General features: G+C 47.3%; 6 protein-coding genes across 6 annotated transcripts; 3 read left to right on the forward strand and 3 right to left on the reverse strand.

The window, feature by feature from the left end:
* Window positions 1-3398: 3398 nt before the first annotated feature.
* PFICI_10822 (uncharacterized protein) lies at window positions 3399-9490 on the reverse strand (the record flags this gene model as incomplete). The annotated part of the gene is made up of 2 exons (XM_007839403.1): window positions 3399-4051; window positions 4105-9490. 2 exons carry the CDS (start codon window positions 9488-9490, stop codon window positions 3399-3401), a joined length of 6039 nt encoding a protein of 2012 aa, XP_007837594.1.
* A 2744-nt stretch (window positions 9491-12234) lies between these two features.
* Window positions 12235-13524, forward strand: PFICI_10823 (uncharacterized protein; the record flags this gene model as incomplete). Its single annotated transcript, XM_007839404.1, has 3 exons — window positions 12235-12342; window positions 12430-12793; window positions 12857-13524. The coding sequence occupies 3 exons, from the start codon at window positions 12235-12237 to the stop codon at window positions 13522-13524; spliced, it is 1140 nt and encodes a 379-aa protein (XP_007837595.1).
* A 452-nt stretch (window positions 13525-13976) lies between these two features.
* Window positions 13977-19593, reverse strand: PFICI_10824 (uncharacterized protein; the record flags this gene model as incomplete). Its single annotated transcript, XM_007839405.1, has 5 exons — window positions 13977-15221; window positions 15281-17650; window positions 17700-18803; window positions 18867-19156; window positions 19248-19593. 5 exons carry the CDS (start codon window positions 19591-19593, stop codon window positions 13977-13979), a joined length of 5355 nt encoding a protein of 1784 aa, XP_007837596.1.
* Window positions 19594-20155: 562 nt separating this feature from the next.
* Window positions 20156-21162, forward strand: PFICI_10825 (uncharacterized protein; the record flags this gene model as incomplete). Its single annotated transcript, XM_007839406.1, has 2 exons — window positions 20156-20314; window positions 20380-21162. The coding sequence occupies 2 exons, from the start codon at window positions 20156-20158 to the stop codon at window positions 21160-21162; spliced, it is 942 nt and encodes a 313-aa protein (XP_007837597.1).
* An 850-nt stretch (window positions 21163-22012) lies between these two features.
* Window positions 22013-22594, reverse strand: PFICI_10826 (uncharacterized protein; the record flags this gene model as incomplete). Its single annotated transcript, XM_007839407.1, has 2 exons — window positions 22013-22443; window positions 22522-22594. The coding sequence occupies 2 exons, from the start codon at window positions 22592-22594 to the stop codon at window positions 22013-22015; spliced, it is 504 nt and encodes a 167-aa protein (XP_007837598.1).
* A 784-nt stretch (window positions 22595-23378) lies between these two features.
* Window positions 23379-23657, forward strand: PFICI_10827 (uncharacterized protein; the record flags this gene model as incomplete). Its single annotated transcript, XM_007839408.1, has 2 exons — window positions 23379-23521; window positions 23585-23657. 2 exons carry the CDS (start codon window positions 23379-23381, stop codon window positions 23655-23657), a joined length of 216 nt encoding a protein of 71 aa, XP_007837599.1.
* Between the last annotated feature and the right edge of the window lie 371 nt (window positions 23658-24028).

Raw genomic sequence — 24028 nt, forward strand, 5'->3', positions numbered from 1 at the left:
ATTAAACGAATCTAATAATATTTTAATTACCTATAGCTACGCAAATATATTAGCAATATTATTAAAAAATATAACTTATGCAATAAAGCAAAGTCAGCATAATACTAATAATATAAAAAATTATAACCTATATTACCGCTAAATAAAATATAGAAATTTATTATATTAGATTTTATAATAAAACTATTATTTTTAGAAAAACTTTTAATTAGGACCTTTTACGATAATATCCTAGTATTTATAAAACGATTTATAAAATACGCGTATTTCCTTTTATATAAAAAAGCTAATAATATAAAAAAATTAGCTTATATATTCCTTTAAATTATAGCTAATTAATACGGATTATTAAATAAAATTATTTTAAATAAAAATAAATTTTTTATATCGAAATTCTGGATATTATTTATTAATTAGTTAAAATACGACTATAAGCTTTTAATAGCTTTTTATTTATAAATTAACGGATAAATAAAACGAGCAAATTAAATATTCGAAAAATACCTTAAATACTACGTTAACTACGAATAAAATAATTAGGTTATATTATTATTATTCGCATAATTCGCATATAATAATATAATACGAGAACCTACCGGAATATTATTATTTTACGCTAATTACGGATACAAATTAGATATTACTAAAGAACCATTAAAAGGAAAAGAATTTGCATTATACGCGATATTGCGCGTCGAATAATTTAAAAACCTATAAGCAAAATTCTAAAAAACCCTTATCGCTATCTAATAAAGGATAAAATTTTAATACGATAAAAAAAAGATTAAGGGACCAATTTTTAAAAAAAGGGATAAAATCTACCTTTTATATAAAAATATTAAAATAAAACGATTAAGCGATAAACTCGATTTTAAAAAATTTGGATTATTTAAAATCGATAAAAAAGTTTCGAACGTTAATTACCGATTTAAGCTATTAAAAATTATAAAAAACCACAAAACTTTTTATATTTTATTATTTAAACTAATATTAAAAAACGCTAAAATTAACGAAATATTAAAAATAAAACTAAATTAGCAAAAATATATCGTTAAAAAAATTATTAATTATAAAAAAATCGGACGCGGATACTAGTTTTACGTTAAATAGGAAAATTACCTATTTAAGGAAAATATTTAGGAACCTAGGAAGCATATTAAGAATTATATCGCTTTTAACTAATACCTTTAGCTTCGATAAAAGGACTAAAATCTATAAAGTTATTTCCGAAACTAAATACCGATTAATCGGGCTCGTTAAGGATACCTAACGATTAAAGATCGTTTATTACGAAATATTCGTAATTTTTAAAAGCAAAAAAAACCCTATTTTCCTTATTTAATTCCTTTATATTATAAGCGAATAATTCGGAATTATAAGCCTTTATTCGTATTTTAATTTTCCGAATCCGAAATAACCGATTAATAATAGCCGCTAAAAAAAATTAAAGCTTAGCTATTTTTTCGTAAAATTCTAAAAAACTATTATTCGCTTCCTTTTTTTCGGTTTCTAATTTTCGCTATTAATCTAAAACCTTCCGGAGCGTAAAAGCTATTAGGATATTATCGCATTTCCGGGAAAAATACGCGATATATTTTAGATAACAAATCGATTTTTTATCCGCTATTCGGCAAAAACGCTTATTTTTAAAGCAAAACGTATACGGTATATTTATAATATAACCGTTTAATTTAATAAAATTAAAAAGCTTAATTCGTTTACGAGCTTTTCGTTTTTTCGTTATTTCCGATAAAAATTCTAATATAATAAATATATATTATAAATAAAGCAAAAAAAAATAATAAAAAAGGGAAATAAAATAATTACGGCATATAGGCACTACGATTTATTTAAGCGGCCTAAAGTCTTTCGAAGATAAAAAATATAAAAAGGGAAGCTAATATTACAAATATATACCTTTATATAAAAATAAATAAATATATTAGCGCTTAAGGAAAAAAGGAAGGGGCTTAGCACCGAAAGCCGGGAATAGGTTAAAACGGGAACCACTATCCTTAATAGCTATTAACCAGCTGCCTAATAAAATTATAATTTTAGCAATAATTTAAATAATTAAATTATTAGAATTATTAAACTCTATCGACTCCAAGGCCATAAAATCGGCTTGGCATTATAATTTAAAGAATATTAGTAAAGGAATAAATAAATATATATTATAAAAAGATTTCTTATATAAATAATTATTATCTTAATAATTAATTTAAGCATTTATTTTACTTATAAGTAAAGCATTTAATACGCTTTAACGATTATATTTGTAAATTAGTTCGATTACCCTTATTTTTAGATATTTATTGCTTAATATTTCTTTTAAAGCTATCGTTCCCTATTAGCATAAACCCCAACACCTTTTATACTTCAGGTTTATTCTAGAAACCCGTAGTGTAGTTGTTATACTAAGCAGCTATTATAGCGCTTTGATTATTTTTAGTTAAAGTGCTTTGGCTAGTAGTGTAGGGTTTTGGGTGACTTTTAGTGCTAGGTGCTATATTGTAATAAAAGAAGCTATTTATAATATTTTTTATATTAATTATGGTGCTATTATATGGGAAATTAATGGGGATTTAGTATATTTAGTATAAATAAACGGATCTGGCTATATGGGTTTAGTTAAATAAAGTGTATAAGACCTAATTGCCTCCTATAGCCTACCGGAAATAGCCGTTAAGCCGGAGGTCCCGGGGTCTGATGCTTTTATCCGTTAAAACGAGAGTTGTACCCATTACTTTAGTCAAAGTCAACTTTCCACACATAGTGCATGTCCAAAGAAGTACGTACCAACGTCTTTTGACACTACCACCCACCTAAACTGATCTGCATCAATGACTTTGGGTACAGGTATCTGTTTTGTTTTTCGGTCGCGGATCAGATATATAACATGCAAGGCAGGATCGTTTTTTTAGCCAATGCAGACAATATGGTGTATTGACCATTACTCGTCTTGGCTGGTTGATGCTCAAACCACGCACATCCGACAAAATCCATGCGTTACAGACAAAACAAGAACTCAAGAAATGCGACACTGAGCAATCACAAGTCGGAGCCTGATCCCAAAATATCGTCTCATTATCATATACACGCATATACTCTTTTATCTATACAACGGGGAATTAAACGACCATTTGATCCGAGGTCGAGGATGGAAAGCGAAGGTATTGACCCATGCCTGTCCAGAACACAAAAACTTTGTGATTTCTATGATACAATCAGATCCCGCTGCCCATGCCAATATACAGGTTAAGAAGATTGCTAGGCGCCGATGATGATATGCTAGTGTGCTGTATTGAAATTCCTGGCCATGCCAATAGACAGTGCAGAATTGCTCAATCGTGGACGCACATTGATGGAACTACACAGCCCAAAGTCACGACATGACTCTATTTGGCCATGACATCCACATATCGACCACTCTTTCTGGGCTTCTTGCCACCGGGTTTACGTGGCCCTGCTGCTCCTAGGAGGTCATCAATGCTGCTAGCATTGCTGAGGCTAGTTGAAGGACGTGTAGGGGGTGCGCTTGAAATTCCAGGCGGCGCAAGAGTCGGTGGTCCATTGCTGTCTGCCGATGCGTTGCTCATGTTGCTCATGTTGCTAGCACTACGCAACATTGGCGGTGCTCCGCCCAGCGCAGGTCCTGGCGGGGTCAAGTTGTCCATTGACGCCATCTTGGTGAGGTTGCTCACACTGCGTGGCATTCCCATGGGAGGACCGGCCATAGGTGGGGGAGGTGTACCAGCACTCCTTGGTGGAGCACTGCTGCTGGATCCTGGAGGCGGCGGCGTGCCATTTCGCGATGCCGCCCGGGGAGGTGGTGGCGTAGCTGCTTTCGCAGCCGTGTCTTCTGCGCCAGCCTTCTTGTTGATCCATCGTTTCTGGTCAGGATCATAATAGAAACTGCTTGATTCTCCAAGCTTTGCGCGGATTGGCTTGTTGGCTGGCATCTCGGCCTCCTTCTTGGCGGCACCACCTCCACCAAACCATCCGCCCAGCCAACCCTTCTTCTGGGACTTGGCCTCTGCTGCACGTTTTGCTGTGTTCCAATTAGCATTACATAATAGATTGCGAGATTTGTGAGACACCTACCTTCTTCTTCGGCTACCTTTCGGAACATCTCCTCGTTCTCCCGGTCCTTGTCCGCCTTGGACTTGCCTTGTGGGGCACTTGGAGCAGCTTTCATTGAAGGGAAGTCGTCATCGTCATCGTCCATGATGCCCTTCTTCTTTGGCTTTGGCTGATCTTCTGCCTCTTCACCGCCTTCTGGGTCAGGTTCGTAGGAAGAAGTAGGTGGCTCGTAGGAGTACGGTGTGTAAGTAGGGGCTTCCCAACCACTGCCGGATGTGCTCTGTCCTGCTTCCTTGTCTGCAGTATCGGCAGCTGGAGTAATTTCGGCAGCCTCACCCAAGTGAGTACTGGGCTCGTCAACCGTCAACGGCTGGAACCCACCATAAGATGGCGCCGGGTAGCCATTCGTAGTGGAGAGATCGTTGACCGCAATCTCGGGTTTGGCCTCCGTAGCCTGCGTAGTATTGCTAGCTGCGGGCTCTGGCGCATCAACCGGTTGATAGGGAGAGTACGATGTTGCTGGCTCTTGAACTGAAGCAGGCTGATAGGGGGAATAGGGGCTGGCAGACGCTTCTGATGCAACAGCAGGTTGGAAAGGGGAATAATTGGTCGATGACTGGGGCGTCACAGGCAGACCGTTGCTTGGCGTGAAAGGGGTGTATTGAGAGGCAGCGGCAGGCTGGTAGCCTGTCGATCCAGTGTTGCTTTCGAGTGATGAGCCGCCATACATTGGTGGAAGGGTCTCCGCAGCTGGACGAGGTAATTCGAGTGAGCTTCGCTGGGGCAGTTCCAAGGAGCTTCGGTGGTATTCCCCAGAGCTTCTTGGGGCGTAAGTGGAATTTGGTTCATATGAGGAAGCCGCACGCTGGCCCAGGTTGGGAGCGTAGCGTGAAGATACTTGGCTCGCCGCAACATTAGGAGAAGGTCCACCAAATGTCTCAAAGTTGTTTACTGATGGTGAACGACTGATGGTTGGCGTGCCACCACCAATTCGTGCAAATGGTCCCGATTCCAATCCGGGCTCTCCAGGAGATGCTTGGCCAGCACCCTGGGCATCGTCGCCAGAGACAAACTTGTTGAATTTGTCCCACATGGAGTTTGATACCTGATTCATCGTCGGTTTTGAGATCCACGAAGACCCACCTTCCTTTGGTGCCAACTTGAGTCTCCCCATAAGATCATCAACAGCTGACATCAAGGCCGGGTGGTAATAGGGCGACCTCTTTGTTTGTGCCGTGACTGCGTTCATGATCGATTCGCAGTATGCCAACGCCTTGTCCCTGAAGCCATACTCGGCAAGAGTAATGGCGTGCTGCAGCTTGTAAGCAGCCAAGTGGGGGCAGCTTTGCTGTGTGCTTGAGCCGGAGAGAGCCAGACCAAATTCATATACTTCACTAAGCAGAAGAGCTTCCGTCTCCTTGGCAGATTGGTCAGCTTGACCCCGGTGGTCTGCGCCAACAAGGACAAAGTTGGAGCTCGGGTCATCGAGACCACCGAAAACGGCGTGCTTTCGAGCGAATAGGAAGCAGATATGCGCAGCCTCAGCTCGACCGTAGCCCGAGAGCAAGTTGCCAAGGGATGTTATAGCAACGATGTCATTGTTACTTCTGTTGCTCAACACCATGCCCAAGGTCTCGCGCCATTTGTCTAGGCCAGACAATGCATCGGCCGACTGGTTAGAGTTCAACGAGGTAGACATCAGTTGTAAGCCTGCTCTGGCATGACTGGGCACCAATGCATCAACTGATTCTTCATGGTTGCCAGAAAGTACACCATAGAGCGTAGCAAGCGATCCATTGCTGCCATTGGCGTGGTTGACTTCCTTTTTGATAAACTCCTGGGTGACCTGTTTGTAGAGATCACCCTGGACTGTGCTCGAAATGAGCATGGCATGGCCCCAAAGGCGCTTGTCGACCGCTGCCCAGGCTGCCTTCTCACGGTCACCCGAGAGAAGATGCTTCCGAATCTGTTCTACAGCGGAAGAGTCCACAGCGTCGGACTGTGAGTTGTAGGCACCCAGAGCTGCACCCTGAAGGTCTGCCATGGTGACAACGGGTGAATCAGGCTCGTCGCTGTTGGTTATACTCAATTCTGGAGAAAGAACCAGCCGAACTGCCTTTTCCACGTTCGTATTGCCCTCGAGAACACCATCATTTTCCACCATCACTCGTAAGATCTTCCACAACAAAATTCTCTCAATGGCACGTTTGTCTTCGTGTGAGACATATTGCTGGAAAGTGACATTCGGGGACTCCTTCTCGAGAGTCTCTATTCCATTAGAGAGCCAGGCAAGTACTTCCTTCTTCTTGGATTTCCCTTTCAGAGGCCCGGGGAACTTGCTTAACCGCTCCTCAATCGGGTGGACATCCTTGATGTGCTGCAGCTTGACTTCGCCAGGGCTCCGAACAATCATAGGCAGGGCCTGGGAGATACCATAGCGTGGTACATCCTTGGGGAATGAAGTGACCACGGTACCGCCCATACCCCACGTGACGGTCGGGGCGCCTCTCCATCTCTGCAAAGGATCAAGTTCGCGGCCATCAGTTGGCGGAACCATGCTCAAAACTTGAGACATTCCGCGGGCACGTGTGACTGGCGGGTTGGCTGGTACTGTCGAGGAACTTTGACGGGGCGAGATGGGGCCTTGAGCGGATGAAGGTCTAGGCATGGCCTCGGCAGGATTTGCAGAAACACGTCCATAAGCAGTACCGGGTGATTGCGTTTGCGATCTAGGCGGAGGGGCAAAATTCACTTCCCGCAGATGGCTGGACGGCTGCGGAATGGGAGCATAATTTGAAATAGTTCTCTTCGGAGGAGATAGTGTGCTCGCAGCCGGTGAAGACGTGGGAGGAGGTGTGCTCCTCGTTTGCTGGGGACTGTATCGTGCTGCTGATGGTATTGATTGTGGAGACTGCATTATTGCAGAAGGTGGAGCATCTTCATCAACCTCTGCTGTAGTCGGCAATGAGGGCGCCCGGGTGAGACGAGGCTCATACTGGGACGAAGCACTTCGGCCAATATGCGGCACTTGGCCGGCAGTTGGCTGTATTCCTTGCTTTGCTGCAAGACCATGTGACGCTTCAAACTGAGCCAGGGGACTCGACGTTCTGGGTTGATGAGCAAGAATTGGAGGAGGGACATGAGGGAACGTTCCGCTACTTGATCGACTTGGGGGAGCAGGTGAATATCGACTGGTAGCAGCGACAGGAGGAGCGATGTTACTTGAGGGAGATCCCTGTGGGGGTGCTGGAGAATAGCGGTTTGTTGCCGCAGGGCCTGGTCGGGGAGCAGCATTCGGCAGAGGCATGAAAGGGCTGCTTTGTTCAGGGGCTACCAGTCCGGCCATAGCGGGGGATGGTTGAGGTGGCAGGGATGCTATCGGTGGTGTCGACACTGGTGCCTGAGCGGCCATTTGCGGAGGGCCTTGAGGAGGACCTTGAGGAGTCTGTTGCGCAGTGGTCAAACTATTTTGGCGAGAAGCGGTCCGGGGTTTGGCGGACATCGGGAGCTCTTCGAAGAAACTCGACTTGGACGTCAGCTTCGGTGCCGGCTTCAAGCCTTGGGTTGGAAGATTCGACCCGCTCGACGATGGTGGCGATGGAATTGGAACCGGAGCTACGGAAACTGGAGACGGTTGACTATACATGCTCGTGGACCGAGTAGGTTGAGGTGGAGGCATCGTCGGAGCAGTAGTATTGGCGCGCGGAAGCTGTTGCATACTTGTTCGGTGTCTCGGAGGGCGAACAACATCCATGGGCAAATCATAAGGAGAAGCATAACCACCCTTTGCCTTGTCCGCAAAGCTTTGCGCTCTGGATACTTCAGGTTTCGGCGGTGCCGCACCATATGGCCCTGCAATTGGTTGAGGTACACCCACAGGAGCATACTGAGGTGGAACAGCCTGTTGTAGTTGAGGAATGCTTGGCGTCGAGTTGAATGTATTCAGAAGCGGCTGTGTCTGCGTGGGTAACGCAGCCGGAGTATATCGGCTGGTAGGGGCAGCACTTGATGGTTGAGAAGGAGCTGGTTCCTGCACGTGAGCGGTGCTTGGTGCCAAGTCTTCTTCGGCATCATCTTCCAGGAAACCTTCATCATCGCTGCCAAAAAATGCAGCTGGATCAAGCTCCTTTCCCTCCTCAGTATTCGAGTCCTCTAGGAGAAAGTCATCATCATCCTCGCCGAAAGCAGCTGCCCATTTGGCGTCCAACTCGGCAGGTTCCTCGGGCTGGGAATCTTGTGGCACTTCGGTCGGTTCGGGGTTCGTCTCTTCAGGGACTGGGAAAGTGGAATGTTCTGGCTCTACATATTCCGTCTCAGGAATTGTTGGCGTTTCCGGTGCAAAGGCTTCGGCGCCAGAGACAATATTCGTGAAAACGCTTGTATCTTTACGTTGTAGTGCTGGGCCGTCAAAAGGATCCTCGACTTCCTGCACTTCAACACCCTGGATCTGGGTGAAAAAGTCATCGTTGCCAGTGTCGTCCGCAAATGTAACATCAAATTCAGCTGATGTCTGAGGCTCCTCGTTTTGTACCGTCTCATCCTGGGGAATCAGTGGTAGGCCCTCCTCAAAACGAGCGTCAGAAGCAGCCTCTTCAGCGCCAATTAAGTCGCCGCCCAGGGGGAAGGATGCATCTCCCTGCTGATCTTGCACATCTGAGTCACCAAAGGTCTTCATGAAGTCCGGCTCCCCTGCTGATTGAGGCTCTTGAGCTTCATTCTCAATTTCTTGCATGATCTCTTGAGCCTGTGTTGCTGGGGGTGGCGATGATGACTGTTCCAAGAAATCTGGGACGTCGTGTTCCGCAGGCGGCACAGGGGGGAATGAGTTTGTCCGCTCGTTCGGAGCCATGAAGTTGAAGGGGTCGGTGTCGGTTCTCTGGATATTCCATTCATCGTCATCGTCATCGTTGAAGTTCACCTCGTGTGAGACTGTCCGTGTGAAAGAGATGGTGCTCGAGTGCTTTGCTGCATTAGATTGCGCAGGTGGCTCGACCCTAATCTCTGGTTCCTGTTCCGATTCCGTTTCTGGAGCTTGAGTCGGGGCTTCCTCGATTTCACCAGCTTCGGGGATCGCAGTATCCTCATCTTGCGGCACAGCTGCCGTGTCAGCTTTGGTGTCTCCAAGATCAAGATCCCAACCGCCAGCATCGGGGTCATCGCCAGCAAACTGATCGAGGAATGCGCCGTTATCTGCACTTTCGGGTTCTGTAGAGGTAGTCTCAGGCGGTATCATGTGGCTCGGCGCATCTGCAATTGTTTCTGGCTGCGCCTGTTCTACTGGTAGTTCTGGTTCTTGCTCCTGCTGTACTTGGGGTTCATTATCGTTATGTCGAGGTGCAGGAGTATCTTCGTGAAAGTTTGGCATCAAGGCAGGGTGCCACGACGCGCTCTGGGTATCCGACGCCATTGAAGGCGGTTTATTAAAGAGAATATCGCGAGTCGGAAAGGCCAACAGATGCGGGTGTGTACTATAGACGAGGGCGTTAGATGGGTCTGATGCAATTTTAGATGGCGCAGGACTGGACAATGCGCGCCGACATCACGACGAGGCCTGAGCAGGAATTCTCGGCCAACCTAGCCGTAGCCTACCTGTCGACTGCGCTACAACGTTTAAGGGGTGCTTTCAACGGAGGTGTTGCAGAGGAGAGACAGCTTACGTATACAAGAGAAACAGTCGGGAAAGCAGCAAAATATCGTTACAATGAAGATCCCATGCTTTTCGTCAAAGTCGCTCACTTGGAAGCAGCCAAAGATGGGCGCGATCGTATGAACAACCAAAAAAAAAAAAAAAGATTGACAGACGAGCTATCGGCAAGTTGGCAAAGTGTCAGCTTCGAGATGGACACGACACGGCATTCGTCAAACGCCAGATCCGATCAATGCGTGCGATTTGATCCCGGTACATGTAACTCAGACGGTTCGACCAACCAACATACATGTACCTCGACATGGACTGCGTCTGCATTAGCAGCTGCCCAGCTGTGTTTGGCACGAGGTGCAGTGGGTCAGGCCAGGCACTTTTGGCGGCTTCCGTTGGTGTCTAGCCCGCTGAGAGGAGCTCCGACAGTTGACCCCCAGTCCAGTCAGCAGTGAGTACGAAGGCATATTTCAAAAGTTTATCTCATGATCCGTGCACGCTCATGTGCGATTATTGCGTTACCTTTACCCTAGTACTGTACGGTGTACTTACCTCTATTAGAAGCCCCCTGGGTCCATTAGAAAAAGTCCCTGTTAAATGGTATTTCTAGGGCATACCCGCTAAATGATCTGCTGGAATATACTGCTGGATACTACCAATTTGAACCATAAAACGACGTCGCATCGATATTTTATTGATTTCGACGAAAAAAGGTCTCTCGAGATAATATTCTAGTACGTGTATAGTGATTTGAACTGGAAATAGCAGCTGCATCCGCTGCATTTGCGTAAAGGTGCTAAGTACCCTAGGAAATGCAGTAACGTTTTCGCACGGTAAGTCGTGCACGGGCCATGAGATAAACTTATGAAATATACTATCGTACAAGTCTTACTGGTCGCTTCCTGCCGTTTGGGTCGGTTGCAGCTCAGCTAGGCTTAATTGGTCTGGTGACCCCACTTTGAAGATCGACTCGGTCCATTGCGAACCCCCCGAGCCCCCTAAAATAGGAACCAAAAAAAGATAACAAGCCTGCTTGCGAGAGTGTTTTTTGTGCTCCTAAATTTTGAATTAAGAGTATGCTGAGCCTGTCAGAATGGATGGCGGGACGCACGCTTCTTTTCAACGTTGACTTTTACCATGTAGACACTCAACCTTACATGCATATGTGGCATTGAGCAGGTTCCACCTTGGCCTTGTAGCAACGAGCTTCGGATGCCACCGCTAAATTCGGTCCGCTTGTAAGCTAGGTAGGCAAAGTACTCTGTAGCTTCCGGATACATGTTCAAAGCTTTAGGCGTGTGTGCACAACGACTGAGCAGCAACAGTCATAAGACTTGATACAGACAGGTTGATCATACAAAGGCAGCAGGTTAGTAGGAGTCAGCTTGTGAAAAGCGTCATAGCCGTGGCTATTATATAAGAATATACATCTCCGCAAGGGAAGAAACAGATGATATAAGGTCGCTCATCTAAAGTACCTAGGTACTTTATAATACTGCTTTTACAAAAGGAATTCGCTCTTTAATTTCAATATTACTGCTAGTAATCCCTCGAAACCTCTTAGAGTCACGGCTTTTGTTCTTAAAAAAAAATGGCGAGAGAACTTCTCGTCTTTATATTATACTCAAATGTTGTCACTTTGTTGCTTGCACTGGTGGTCATGCTGGAAGTTATGGGTAACACATCAAAGGAAATACTCAAGCCTTACCTGCATACATAATGATTACAAGACACATTGATCTCGCTGGCCCTCCATTTAGCGGGCAATGTGTCATGTCGTCGACCATCATTATCATCAGGTTTATTTAAGCTTTGTCATTCATGCGAATTAGGCGTCATGCTTTCAAGCTCCCCCGCCGCGCTCTAGACATTCAAGAACCAAAATAATGAATGCTCGGAAGTCCTTCCCGTTTCTCCTTCTTGCCTCTTTTCGATTCCTTTATCCCCTCTTTCGTTTTTCAAATACACTCTTTAATTTGAATCGCTTCTGTCCATCATTTTGAACATCACATAAACAAGTCACTTTGGTTCCATGGTGCGCTTATCTCGAAACCGGTGCACGGAACCAGGAACTATACCATATCCGTACTCCATGATACGATGATTCCTGACGTACATGGTAAGGTCAAGTATGATGTTGATATAGTACTGCAACTATATCCAAGCTCCAATCGCGAGTTCAAATGCACATAGATATTTCTCATTAAGAATGATTCCCATTTTTGTAGGACAATGGCTTTTAGAGGAAAACTTTGAGTGACGTGGTATAGCAAAAAGCATCGATGACTGGAGCGGGGCGGAGATTGTCAACCATATCCCGAGCCTTCTTTTCACTTACATTGGCCGAAATTATTAATTGTTCCTGGAGCTTCATTGGGTCGAAAACTCCAAGGCTCATACATATAACATGCACCTTCCGGAGCTTGTCCGTGCTGCCATTTGGCATCCGTTCACGCTCGCTCGGTAGTTTATTGCCTGTCAAACTCAACAGCATTCAATAGAGATTATTGATTATGACTGCTTTGGTTGCAACAACAAGTGCGTCGGCGCCTGACGCTTGTGGTTTTGGTTATTATTCAAGCCTTAGTAGTTTGGTTGCCACCTATGCTCCGGCTCGAAGCGTAAGCATTGTCTTCACCATACATTCTCTCAATCGGTGCCAATGATTACCTACGTCTACCATGACTACTAACTGAACTATTGCATAGTGGTGCAATGCAAGATACCATCAGCAACCATATACAACGGAGATTACAGTAACAAAGGCTGCAACTGTGACAATTGAGGTCACGCCCACGCCTGGTGCCCCAGAAGCCTCGGTTCTTACCGTCACTGAAACTGAGACTGAGTTCGCCACACCAACTACGATAACAAGAAAAGAGTTCCCTACTCTGAGTGAAACAATAACTAGTGTGGTCACTACCACATCTATCAAGAGTGAAGCCGCGGAGATAGTCACATCGACAGCCACTGTCTGTCCCGCCACGACATCTACAGGTGTGTTAAAGAGGTGGGTGTATAAGCATGGCGGCAAGAAACCACCTTCCAAGCCATCCCGTGAAACGGATCAAAGTGAGTCGGACTCTCCTGATAAATCTTGCCTTGGAAGTAAGGACTGCGTCTCATCATTGATAGGACAACCTTCATACGACAATAATCATGGATACTTGGGTGGATTTGGCACGTATCATGGCGGAAGTGTCGTTGTTATCAACCCATCCGAGAGCGCTACTCTGGATCCTACCCTTTGCTCTTGCATTATTGGGGTCACAAAGACAGTCACAACTACATCCACGGGTGCAGCCTTTACAACTACCTTGACTGCTACACTACGGCCAATGGATCCAGCAGTTTCAACAACCACGGCAACTACGCGAACGACGATAAGGAGAGTAGTAATCACCACTTTAGTCTCGACAGTAACACTTAGAACTACAACCACCAACACAATCTCCACCACTGTTACCACAACGGTGCCGATTGCTACCGTAACGAGCTCAGAATTCACAATGGAGGCCCCCAGTGGAGGCGGTTGTGGCTGTCCATTCGCTGTCCAGTGCCAAATGGCCTTGCTAAGTTTCGACCTCGACGGGATACGGCCCGCAACAAACTATGCAGAGTGCATTGATATCTGCAACCACATACAGGAGTGTGTCGCAGCTGAATTCTTTAATGGAGGCTCCTGTATCACATACTATGAGTCTTCCTTTCTTATTGACGATCCCGATCGAGTCTTGGCAGTGAAGCAAGTGGATGGCAGCTGCAATCAATTCTCTGATACATGCATCTACGATGGTCCCTGAAGTTGCTACATCTTTCGTTCCCAATCTCTTTCTCTTTCTGGCTTTTTGTGTTATGGAATAAATTTATACTTGCTGTATGGTATCAATTTCAGATGGCCCAGATCATGCTGCGCGCAGATGACGTTCTTCATGCAAAAGCCGACATCCATTCTGTTGACATGCATAGCACTTATGTTGCAGTATACCATATGGATAATAGATTGAAAGACGGAGAGCTAAAAGTAAACCCCCAGCTTTCTGGGACTAAACTGGCGGGGCTGGTTCGTCCACCACACCACGGTGTAGAACGGTCATACTGCAATAGGCCATCCAGCCAGTTCGCAGTTCGGGACACCCAAATACCGAACCTTGGTCAAGTTTGTTCAACAACATAATGATCCAACAAATCTATCGACAAGAATCCATCTCTATCCTTCCTCATACATTTCGTGAAATGCCGCGTTGCCTCCGCTTCAACCGTAGTACTCCAATAACCAAGCCCTCAGATCCCCAACAGCGGGATACTCCAAGAACAAACTTCCACTGATTGTGACTCCGAGTGTCTCACGGAACTTCTCTGCAATCACCAGACTCATCAGACTGTCAACTCCAATGTTGGCGAATTGAACATCATCTTCAAGTTCCGAAACATCTAGAGCAGCCTCGGCAGCGACAAGGGCCATGGCTTTCACCGTGATACTATCTTCATTCACCGCAGCTGCAGCAACCGGCTCTGGACTCTTTGCTGCAGGCGCCGCAACAGCGTTCTCCTTTGTAGGGGGAGGCTTATCCACCACAGGGACCTGAGCCACAACCACTGCACTCTTCTTTTCGAGCGCCGGCGGGATCGCGGCCTTGACTGCCGGCGCGTGCTTCCCACCGTGTTTCGCGGCGTCGGGGGCGGAGAAGAAGCGGTCGAGCAGGAGTCGCGGGTAACGACGAAACTTGATACCACGCACTTGGCCAATGATTTTGTTGTCTTGAAAGATGTAAACATCGCCCAGGAACACGCCGGCATCTTCCTCTGTGGGGATCATTTTGACGTATGATCGGTACCTGGCACCGGCCAGGAGAGGACGGGCAAACCTCATCGACTCCCAGCCGGGCGTGACGCAAAAGTTATTGGCGGTATCGACGGCATCCGAGACATTCATGATGAAGCCAGCCAAATGAGCCACACTGTCAATGAAGAATGGCGGAACCGTCCATGTACCGCCCTTTTCCTTTGTCAACTCTACGTCGGCGAATGCTTCTAATCCATGGAGAACCACAGATTGCATCCCTCGATACTTGTCGGCATAGTCGACCAGATTACGTGCAAAAAGTCCATAGGCCATATTGCGGGAGAATCTGTTCGCCACTCCTTGCTCGGCAAGTCGCTCGAGTTCGTGCACTCTTCCCAGCACGAGATGTGTTGTTGGGATCCAGGACTGAAGCCAGTCATTTGCTTTGCCATAGAAGAGAGTGGCAGTAGCGAATGGCTCATCGAGGCCTCCATCAGGAAGAACATTGAACCAAGTTACTTGAGCAGTTCCAGAGCTGATGTCCTCTGTGGATATTGAGACCTGAATCAACTGAGGCACGTCGCGATTCTTCTGTGCAACTAGGCCTTTGACAACTTCCAGATTGGAGATGTTCATATGGATATCCTTGACACCAGGTTTGAGCTTGGTATGCAGGTAACGTCCTATAGTGTATACAATATCGGCATGAATTGACTGTACATAACGTTAGCCAGCTGGACTCTTATGGATCTAATGCCGTCGAGGATACCTACCGATGTCACAACCCCACAATTGTTCATCTTGTGCCCATAGGCGGCGTCATGGAAGTCTTGTTGCATAAGATCAGACTGTATGTCGACTGTGCCGGCCGTGCCGTCGAACGTTTCCCCAATCACTCGGTGGACTGTTGAGGTGCTGATGGGCGAAGGAGGAAGGTCACCTCCGACCCGAGGAGCTTTTGCTGCCTTCTCGGCATCATAGAATGTGTTGCCCTTGGTCAAGGCCCAATCACCGTTGTACTGAATCCAGTACGTCTTGTCATTCCAACTATAGGTCGGCAGATCCAGGAGACGCAGTGCTTGTTCAAAGGGGCGGTGGTATTCATTCCAGTCTACGGGAATCCCGGCAAGATGGAGTGCACCCAAAGTTTGAACGAGCGTTTGCCAGTTGTTCTCGCCACGGCGGATCGAGGGCGATGCGACCTTGATGCTCGGAACAGCACTACGAATGAAACCCATACAAACAGGATGGGGTCCAATTTCAATCCATGTGGTTGACTCGTCAATGATTGAAATCTTCTGTGCTGCTTCCAGTGCAGACAAGAAGTCGACACTCTCTCGGGTTGCACGACGAACATAATTGGCGTTGATCGTCTTGTCGTTGAACACAACCTTTCCCAACAACGGTGAAATGACTGGCAGATTTGGTGCCTGGAACAAAACTCCAGTTCTCGAAACACTTTCAAAGTCGTCCAGGATGGGATCGGTTTGTGCTGAGTGGAAAGCAAATGCCACATCAAGACTAAAGCATTTGTACCCGGCGCTTTCTAGCACGGAAGCAAGCTTATCGATGTCATCTTTGGCAGCACTGAGAACTGTGTCCTTCTGTCCATTGATGCAAGCAACCTCGTAAGGTAGCTCCCCTGCGGCCTCTTGGACCTGAGCAAGGGAAGCTCTCACGGCAAGCATTTTATGGCTTCCAGCCTGACACTTCTTTTCGAGCATCAAGGCCCGCTGGCCAACGAGGAAGATGGCGTCACTTGCCGACAGAACTCCGGCTACGTGTAATGCCGCGTACTCGCCGAGACTGTGTCCTATGACAACATCGGGCTTGACGCCCAATGAAGCCCAGTATTTTGCGAGGGCAATCTCAGTGCACAGCAAAGCGAGCTGGGTTACGACAGGCCGGTGCGTGTGCTCTTTAGGGAAGCTTCCGTCGATGGCCGGGACAAAAGATGGGAATCCTTGTCCTTGGGCAAATGAATCGAGTTGCAAGATCTGGTCGCGGAAATATTTGGACTCATGGTAGAGCTCCAAGTCCATCGTCCCATACGACGCTCCCTGGCCTGTGAAAGCAAACGCGACGGGTGGAGGTCCTGCGGCGGCTACGATTGGTTTATGCGAGTCTGCTGAGTCCAACTGCGAGCGTAGCTGTTTCTTTAAATGCGCTACATCAGAAGTGGTAATCGCTACTCTGTGACTGTGGTGGTAACGCCGGGCTGTCAAGGAGTAGGACAGATCAGCTAGCGAGACATCTGGGCTCACTTCCAGATAGTCTATAAGCCGCTGGATGTTCCCCTTCAGCGAGACTTTACTTTTCGCAGAGATTGGAATCAGATGTGTGGTCCGGGGATCGTGACCGATTGTTTGTCGCAAAGGTCCTTCCTCGATGGCTATCGTCGTGTTGCCTCCCGCAGCGCTGAAGTTATTGACAACTGCAATGCGTTTCCTGTCAGTACTGCGAGGCCAGGCCGTTTTCTGATACGGGATATTTATGTTCCGCTTGTCCAGGTCCTTGGGGAATCCTGGGTTGATGCTGTTCTTGATTCCAGCATGCGGTGGTATCGCTTCTTTCTGAAACATCAACAGTACCTTGATCAACGCTGTCACTCCTGCCACGGCTTCGCCATGGCCTACATTGGATTTGACTGCACCGATATGAAGGGGCTGCTTGCTAGTGCGTCGCTTGTTTGCTATTGGGGCAAATACCTCGGTGACGGATTGCATTTCTTCCGAGTCGCCAGCCTGTGTACCAGTGCCGTGCATTTCGACAAAGCTAACATCGAATGGGTCCAAGGCGGCATCTCGAAGAATTTGCCTGTATAGGAATGCTTGGGACGGGGCATGCGGATGTGTAATCGAGATTGCGTCGGCGGAATGATTCGTTCCCGCTCCTAGTATAACACCGAGTATGTTATCGTTGTCAGCTTCCGCATCTTCGAGGCGCTTCATAACGATTGACCCGATGCCGTCTGCGCGACAGTAACCGTCTGCTTCACAGTCCCATGTCTTGCAAGCATTGGGAGTTTTGGAAAGGAAGTGCCCATTTCCTAGACCAGCAAATGCGTCGGAATTGGTCAACACATTCATTCCGCCAGCTACCACTGTGTCGGTGTCTCCATTCCATAAAGACGTACAAGCTGCCTTCATGAGGTGTTAGCTTCCGAATCCATCATAAATCTCTGGTGCTTACCTGTATCGTTGCCAGACTTGACGAACATGCCGTGTCTATACTATAGCTTGGACCCGAGAATTTAAAAAAGTAGTTGATTCGTCCCGGGCCAAAAGCTCTACACCCACCGGGGATGAAGTATGTACTGATTTCTTGTGCAGTATTCACCTCACGGTAGTCGTCACTCGCTTGACCATAAAACGTCCCAATGCGATGCAAATTGGTTGCGCTCGTACGATTCGCCACATAGCCAGCTCGCTCGAGTGCTTCGTAAGCAGTCACCAACGCGAGCCTTTGCATTGGATCGGTCTGTTGCGCTTCTCGAGGCGACATGTTGAAGAAGCCTGCATCGAAAAGGCCAGGCTCGTCGATGAAACATCCGTATGGTGTGATACTCGTGTTCACTCTCTTCCCAGTAGGGTCGTGATGTGTTTCGACATCGAAACGGTCGGCTGGGATCTTGCGGTGAACATCAAGGCCTTTTTCCAGCAGCTCCCAGAACTTTTCAGTGTCCGTGGCACCACTCGGCATCCGACAGGACATTCCAACAATGGCAATTTTGGACTGCAAGGAGCCTCGCGGACCCTGGAGCCGCTCACGACTCTGGTGGAGCCACTGCAAGAGGTCTTCTGTCGTGGTTTGCAGGCCACTGTCGGCCGACTTCAGAGCTTTCACCAACTCATGCACGGGAAGAGAGTCGCGGAAGACGAGTACCTCGACCTCGGTTGCCGAAAGCTCTTGAATACGTTCCAGAACACCCTTCACAACTTTGTCCCATTGTATCTTTTGTGTCAAGATCTCACCGACAACTTGCTCAAACAGATTCGTCACACTTGTGGACAAGAACGGCTTGCCGGTAGAAGTAGAGAAAAGTCTCACGCTAGGTGAGTACCGAACGTGTGTTTCGTCCAGTACAGACTTTTCGACGACTTCCTGCACATGCCGTTGTTCGTAAATGTGCCCGGCATGACACAGGCCTCCATATACGGGTAAAGCGACGAATTTACGATCTCGAAAGAAGTCTGACAAGCGGAAGAGGCTTCTCAGCCTGGCGGGCGGTCCACTTATTGTTACGGAAGTCCTGCTTAACGCGCTGACAAAGATCTTGCTCGGTATAGGCGTTTTCTGCCTAGCGGGTCAATGGTACTGCCACTAAAATAAAATGCAAAAAGAAAAGGGAAAGTATACCTCTCTGGAATGTATTTCGTCCAGCTCCTTCTGTACCACCTCCGGTGACACATCGGGAATGACATATGCCCAGGAGTCGGGGGTGCCCGTGGTGGAACGGTCTCTTGGCTGTAGATTTTGAGAAACGCCGTCCACAAGTACACCAAGACGAAATGCAATGCGGACAGCCTCGGCACCGGCGACCGGAAGATCTGCGAGGCTGGGAGTGACAGATACAGCAGCCGCTGCTACCAGACCAATTCCCAGACCAGCGACGCTTGCAATGGATGAACCAAAAGGGAACAGGTGGTCTGTCGTCTCGTAATGTCTTTTTACGAGTTTTAGTTTTACACGGCCAGGTACGGCTGACATGGAGCTACATACCCTATCAGGTTCGCGAACTGAATTGCACAGAGGAGGACTCCATCGATGGAGCCAGAAAGGGCCCCTTTCGAAGCTCTGCATGTTCAGCAAAGTCGAAAATGGTTCGGAAAGTGGGAATTAGATGTCTCGTCTCGTTGGGTAGTTTGCGTATCTCCTCTCGCACTGCCGAGGTCGCTTCTTCGATGAACTGGCCGAGTACTTGGTGCTGCCTGGATTTACTGCGGTCAAACAGCTTGCGGACAATGAAGTTCAGATCATCTGGGGGAAACTCGTTGCTAAAATACGCCAGAGTGACTTTGGGCGGCCCCACTGGCGTGTTTAGCGAGCCCCAGGGGGATGTTCCTGATCCCGAGTTGTCTGACATGGTGAGCGAGGTTGAGCTCAGTCAGGCTGTTGCTCTCACAATCTGTTGTGTTCATCAAAGGTAGACAGATAGGTAGGTAGGTGGTGACTCTCTATATGTGAACTTGAACAGCAAGCAAGGCGGCTGATGGTGTAAGGTGATTGGTCAGAGGGGTTGCCGTTGAATGAAGAAAGCTTAGTATCCTCTACATCCGCATTATCCAAGACGAACTACACAGTCTGATTGGTTCTGTCTAATCCAGCGAGCCAAGTGCATAATTAAATAGATAGGTGCATTGGAAATTATCGGGACTCGTTCCATCGTTCGGTTGATAGTCAGCTTGCGCCGGAGTTGGTCAGACATCGGTGCCTACTCTCCTACCTAGGACCGCAAAGAGATTCCCGAACCTTGGTAATCAGGATAAGGATGTGGCAACTCGCAAAAACCGCGACCCGATACCGTAGATTAACAGGGTTACTTCTGCAAAGTCGGCTTGGGCGACTACCATATCCCCAAAAGATGTGACATTGAGACTACGGTCATCGCACCCATTACTACACAGGCTGCATCTTATCCTTTCAACATGGTAGGCAAGGGTGGCTATCGCCAGATCAACAAGGCACTTAACATTTGTGCTTTCGAGGACTATCTCGACGGCCAGCAAAAGAGCCTTCCCCCACTAAATGATGTCGAACAAATCAGTCCGAATGTCCTTCGCGTTCTGGGGCAGAATCCAGGAAAGGTAAGCCGGCACAAAAAAATACATGGCAACAAGATTGCGAAGAGTTGACAATGAGTGCTTTCAAGTTCACCCTCCAGGGGACAAATACATATATCATAGGCACAGGCGAGAAAAGACTTCTTATCGATACAGGACAAGGAATTCCAGAGTGGGCCGATCTTATCAGCTCTACTCTTGCCAACTCTTCAATCCGCCTGTCCGCAGTACTACTATCCCACTGGCATGGTGACCATACTGGTGGTGTTCCAGATCTCTTGAGACTATACCCCCACCTCTCAGACTCGATATACAAGCATTCTCCCAGCAAGGGCCAGCAGCCCATCGAGGATGGCCAGGTCTTTGAGGTCGAAGGCGCCACAGTCAGGGCGGTCCACGCCCCTGGACACTCACACGATCACATGTGCTTTGTGATTGAAGAGGAAAATGCCATGTTTACTGGCGACAACGTTCTCGGTCATGGGACGGCTGCCGTTGAGCTCCTGAGCACCTGGATGGCGACTCTACGTCTGATGCAGAGCCACAACTGCGGCAGAGGCTACCCGGCCCACGGCGAAGTCATCCCAAATCTGAACGCGAAGATCTCTGGCGAACTCGCCTCCAAGGAGCGGCGCGAGCGGCAGGTCTTGCAGCACCTGAACCGCATCAGGAAGGAAGAGCAAGGTGGCAAAGGGAGTGCCACAGTACAGAGGCTGGTCGTGGAGATGTACGGGGACACGGATCAGCAGATGAGGGAACAAGCTCTCGAGCCTTTTATTGATGAGGTCCTGCGGAAGCTGGCCGAGGACGAGAAGGTTGCTTTTCAGCTTAGGGCGGGTGAAAAGACGTGGTTTGCTATTGCACTGGAATAATGGGCGTCATTCATTATTTAGATTTCAGGTTCAAGGGGAGTTTTAAGAACTCGTGTTTTAACTCGCAATGTAACATCTTCCCAGCCACTTATTCGCCATCATCTCAATACTTCTCACGCAATCATATCTTGTAGCAGATACAATTTAGCAAACCTTTGGTTCTCATTCAAGTTGTGCATACACATATTGGCATATATTTACAGGAAAACCAAGCAGAATCAGTAGGTCTTGTGGATTATACCCGCGAAAACCAAGACAATGGTCACACACATGACTGCTTGAGATAAATCTACACACAGCTTGACCATATCCAGCTTCTTTCAACTGAAGGTAGTGGGAAATGCTGAAAAGAGAATCGCCATTCCTGTTAATGGTTCACTGATCAACAATTGGAGTCGAGTTCCGTACACAGTACGAACTGGAAAGCCTTTCATACTGTCTAGGCTCAGCTTTGCCAGCCAATGCCCCGAGATGCTTACATAAATGCACCGCGAGTAGGCTTTTGCCCCGAAAAACAAACCTACTATACCCCGACACGGGTGAAAACACCTTTACCCCGAGCATCTGGAATGCCCTGACAAATAATGCCCCGAAGGCCCCTACGGACCGTTTTGATTAGGGTTCCTGTTTATGCCAAATTTTGATATTGCCGTGTTTCAGAATCAGGCCTTTCGGTATTTCCAATAATTGCCCAAACGGTCCGAAGACATTTCACGTGATAATCAAGATTACAAATTAGTGCATGATGAGGTCTTATGCAATGATCCATTCGCACTCGGAGCAAGAGCATTCCGCGGGTGTCTACCGTATACTGCGCACAACGAAATCCGACCCGCCAAGCAAAACGTGCCTACATGGCATCCGATAGCGCAATAACGACTCCCGTCAATGGGAACAAGGACCTAGCAATGTGCAACTTGTTCCACCGCACGAGTAACTCCGTTACCTCTTCCAGACTTCCCGCTGTTGTCCCTGATGCTGCTTCGGGGCCCTCTGCTAGGCGAAATAGGGCATTGTTGGTTGGCGCTAGGACATACCAGGTAAATGGTATCATGCCCATGGTCACCACCGCAGCGACTGCAAGTATATACCACGCCTGGTGCTGACTGCGTCTTCGGATGATCGTCCATACGTACAAGATGAATGTGGTTATCGCTAGGGGAGGCATAGTCCGCACGCCATAGTAGTACATGCGCGCCCACTGACGTGCCAGGTACACCGGGTCAGCTCCGGTATCTAGGAGCATGGGAACAGCCATTAAAGGCAGTCCCATCATGGCGCCTAATGCCATTAGTTAGTTTTTGTTTTATTAAATTGATTTCCTACATGAATGTGTATCGAGGGCAGTATTTTCCTTACCCGCTAGAAAAGAGCCCGCTGCAATAGCCAGCATGTGCGTATTGAGTCTCGTTGATCTGTATTCTGTAGACATTGTTTTTGTGACAAAGACTATCGGCGTATTTACTATAACAGTCCTGAATCAATGGAAGTCGGGGTCAGGGGCTGAATATATGATGATGAATACTCAGCTAGTTTCATATCGAGTGCATGACAGTTTTCATGTGTCAAAACACAATGTAGCACTTGCATCAATATGCAAACGTCAAAGTAAGCCCTAGTGCACCCAAATGGGTTCAAGTCAGATTCGCTTCGGTAAAAATGAATGAAACGTCCGCCCGATGCGCACTCGGATCTGCAGGGTTTGATCCATGCACTACCGCCTTGAAGTCAAAGTCGTACCCGGCCACAACAGCAGATGCACGGAGTCTCATTACAGACATTATTCGAACAATGTGAATATTCCATACATAGGTAGTGAACCAGACTAGCGAATTACCAAGGGCTCAAAGGGACTCTAACCCAAGAATCTCTCCACCACAGACATGGCCGAAATGTCGAAAAATCCAGCGTCTACTCTGAAGCCAAGCAGGTATCTTTGCCTAACCATCTGCGGCTATCGCAAACCAGGAATGAGTGAGGAGGACTATCGATACCATATGACCCAGGTGTCTGCGCCGATGACCAAGGACCTCATGGCTAAGTATGGAGTAAAAAGATGGACAATGGTTAGTTTCTCTCATACTTCTTGAAACATCCACTGTGAATTATTTGCAGCAATTCTCGTGCATTGTTGCAGAGATTCGCTAATTCAGAAAGAAAAGATACACAACCCTGGGGTCACACGTTCTCTTATGTCAGAATTATATGATCCGCAGATGGCCCTCGTGTCCGACTTTGACTGCTTCAGCCAAGTTGTGTTTGAGAACTTGGAGGATTACAAACGAATGAAGCAAGATCCTTGGTATAAGGAGCATCTGATTGGTGATCACGAGAAGTTTGCAGACACGAAAAGAAGCAAGTAAGTGTAAAGATCTGAATGCAATATCTCGAAAGCCGTTGAATGCTTTGCTAAGCCGCTTAGAATGACCATTGGGTGGATAGAGGAATGGATTAGCGATGGGAAGCCCGTCGATGGGCTCGAGTTCAAATCCTAGATAGGCGTATGTCAATATCAATTCATTCATATTGTGTATTTACGAGGGTGTCGTGCGCTAAGTTATAGGAGATGATGATGCCCAAATTATGTCCATAGCATCATCAGCTACTTGATTCATCCTTTGGACCAACATTGTTGGGGCCGGAACCAAGTACAAAAAAGAAAAACCTATCAAATTTCGTGCTCATGGTCTATGAAAGCAGCGCGACCGAAAAATGATTGTTGATCGGCTCTTTTTGGTCCATAGGTGCGCACTGTGCTCAATGGTTTTAGCCGACTTAGCACTGTCATGGCAATGTCCTTTGGCGAGGGAAGGTCGCTTAGGGGGCCCGACTTGGGATCCTTCGGATGAAAAGTCCATATAACGAT

This window comes from Pestalotiopsis fici (genome assembly GCF_000516985.1).
Source record: "Pestalotiopsis fici W106-1 unplaced genomic scaffold PFICI_Scf_8, whole genome shotgun sequence".
Taxonomy (NCBI): domain Eukaryota; kingdom Fungi; phylum Ascomycota; class Sordariomycetes; order Amphisphaeriales; family Sporocadaceae; genus Pestalotiopsis; species Pestalotiopsis fici.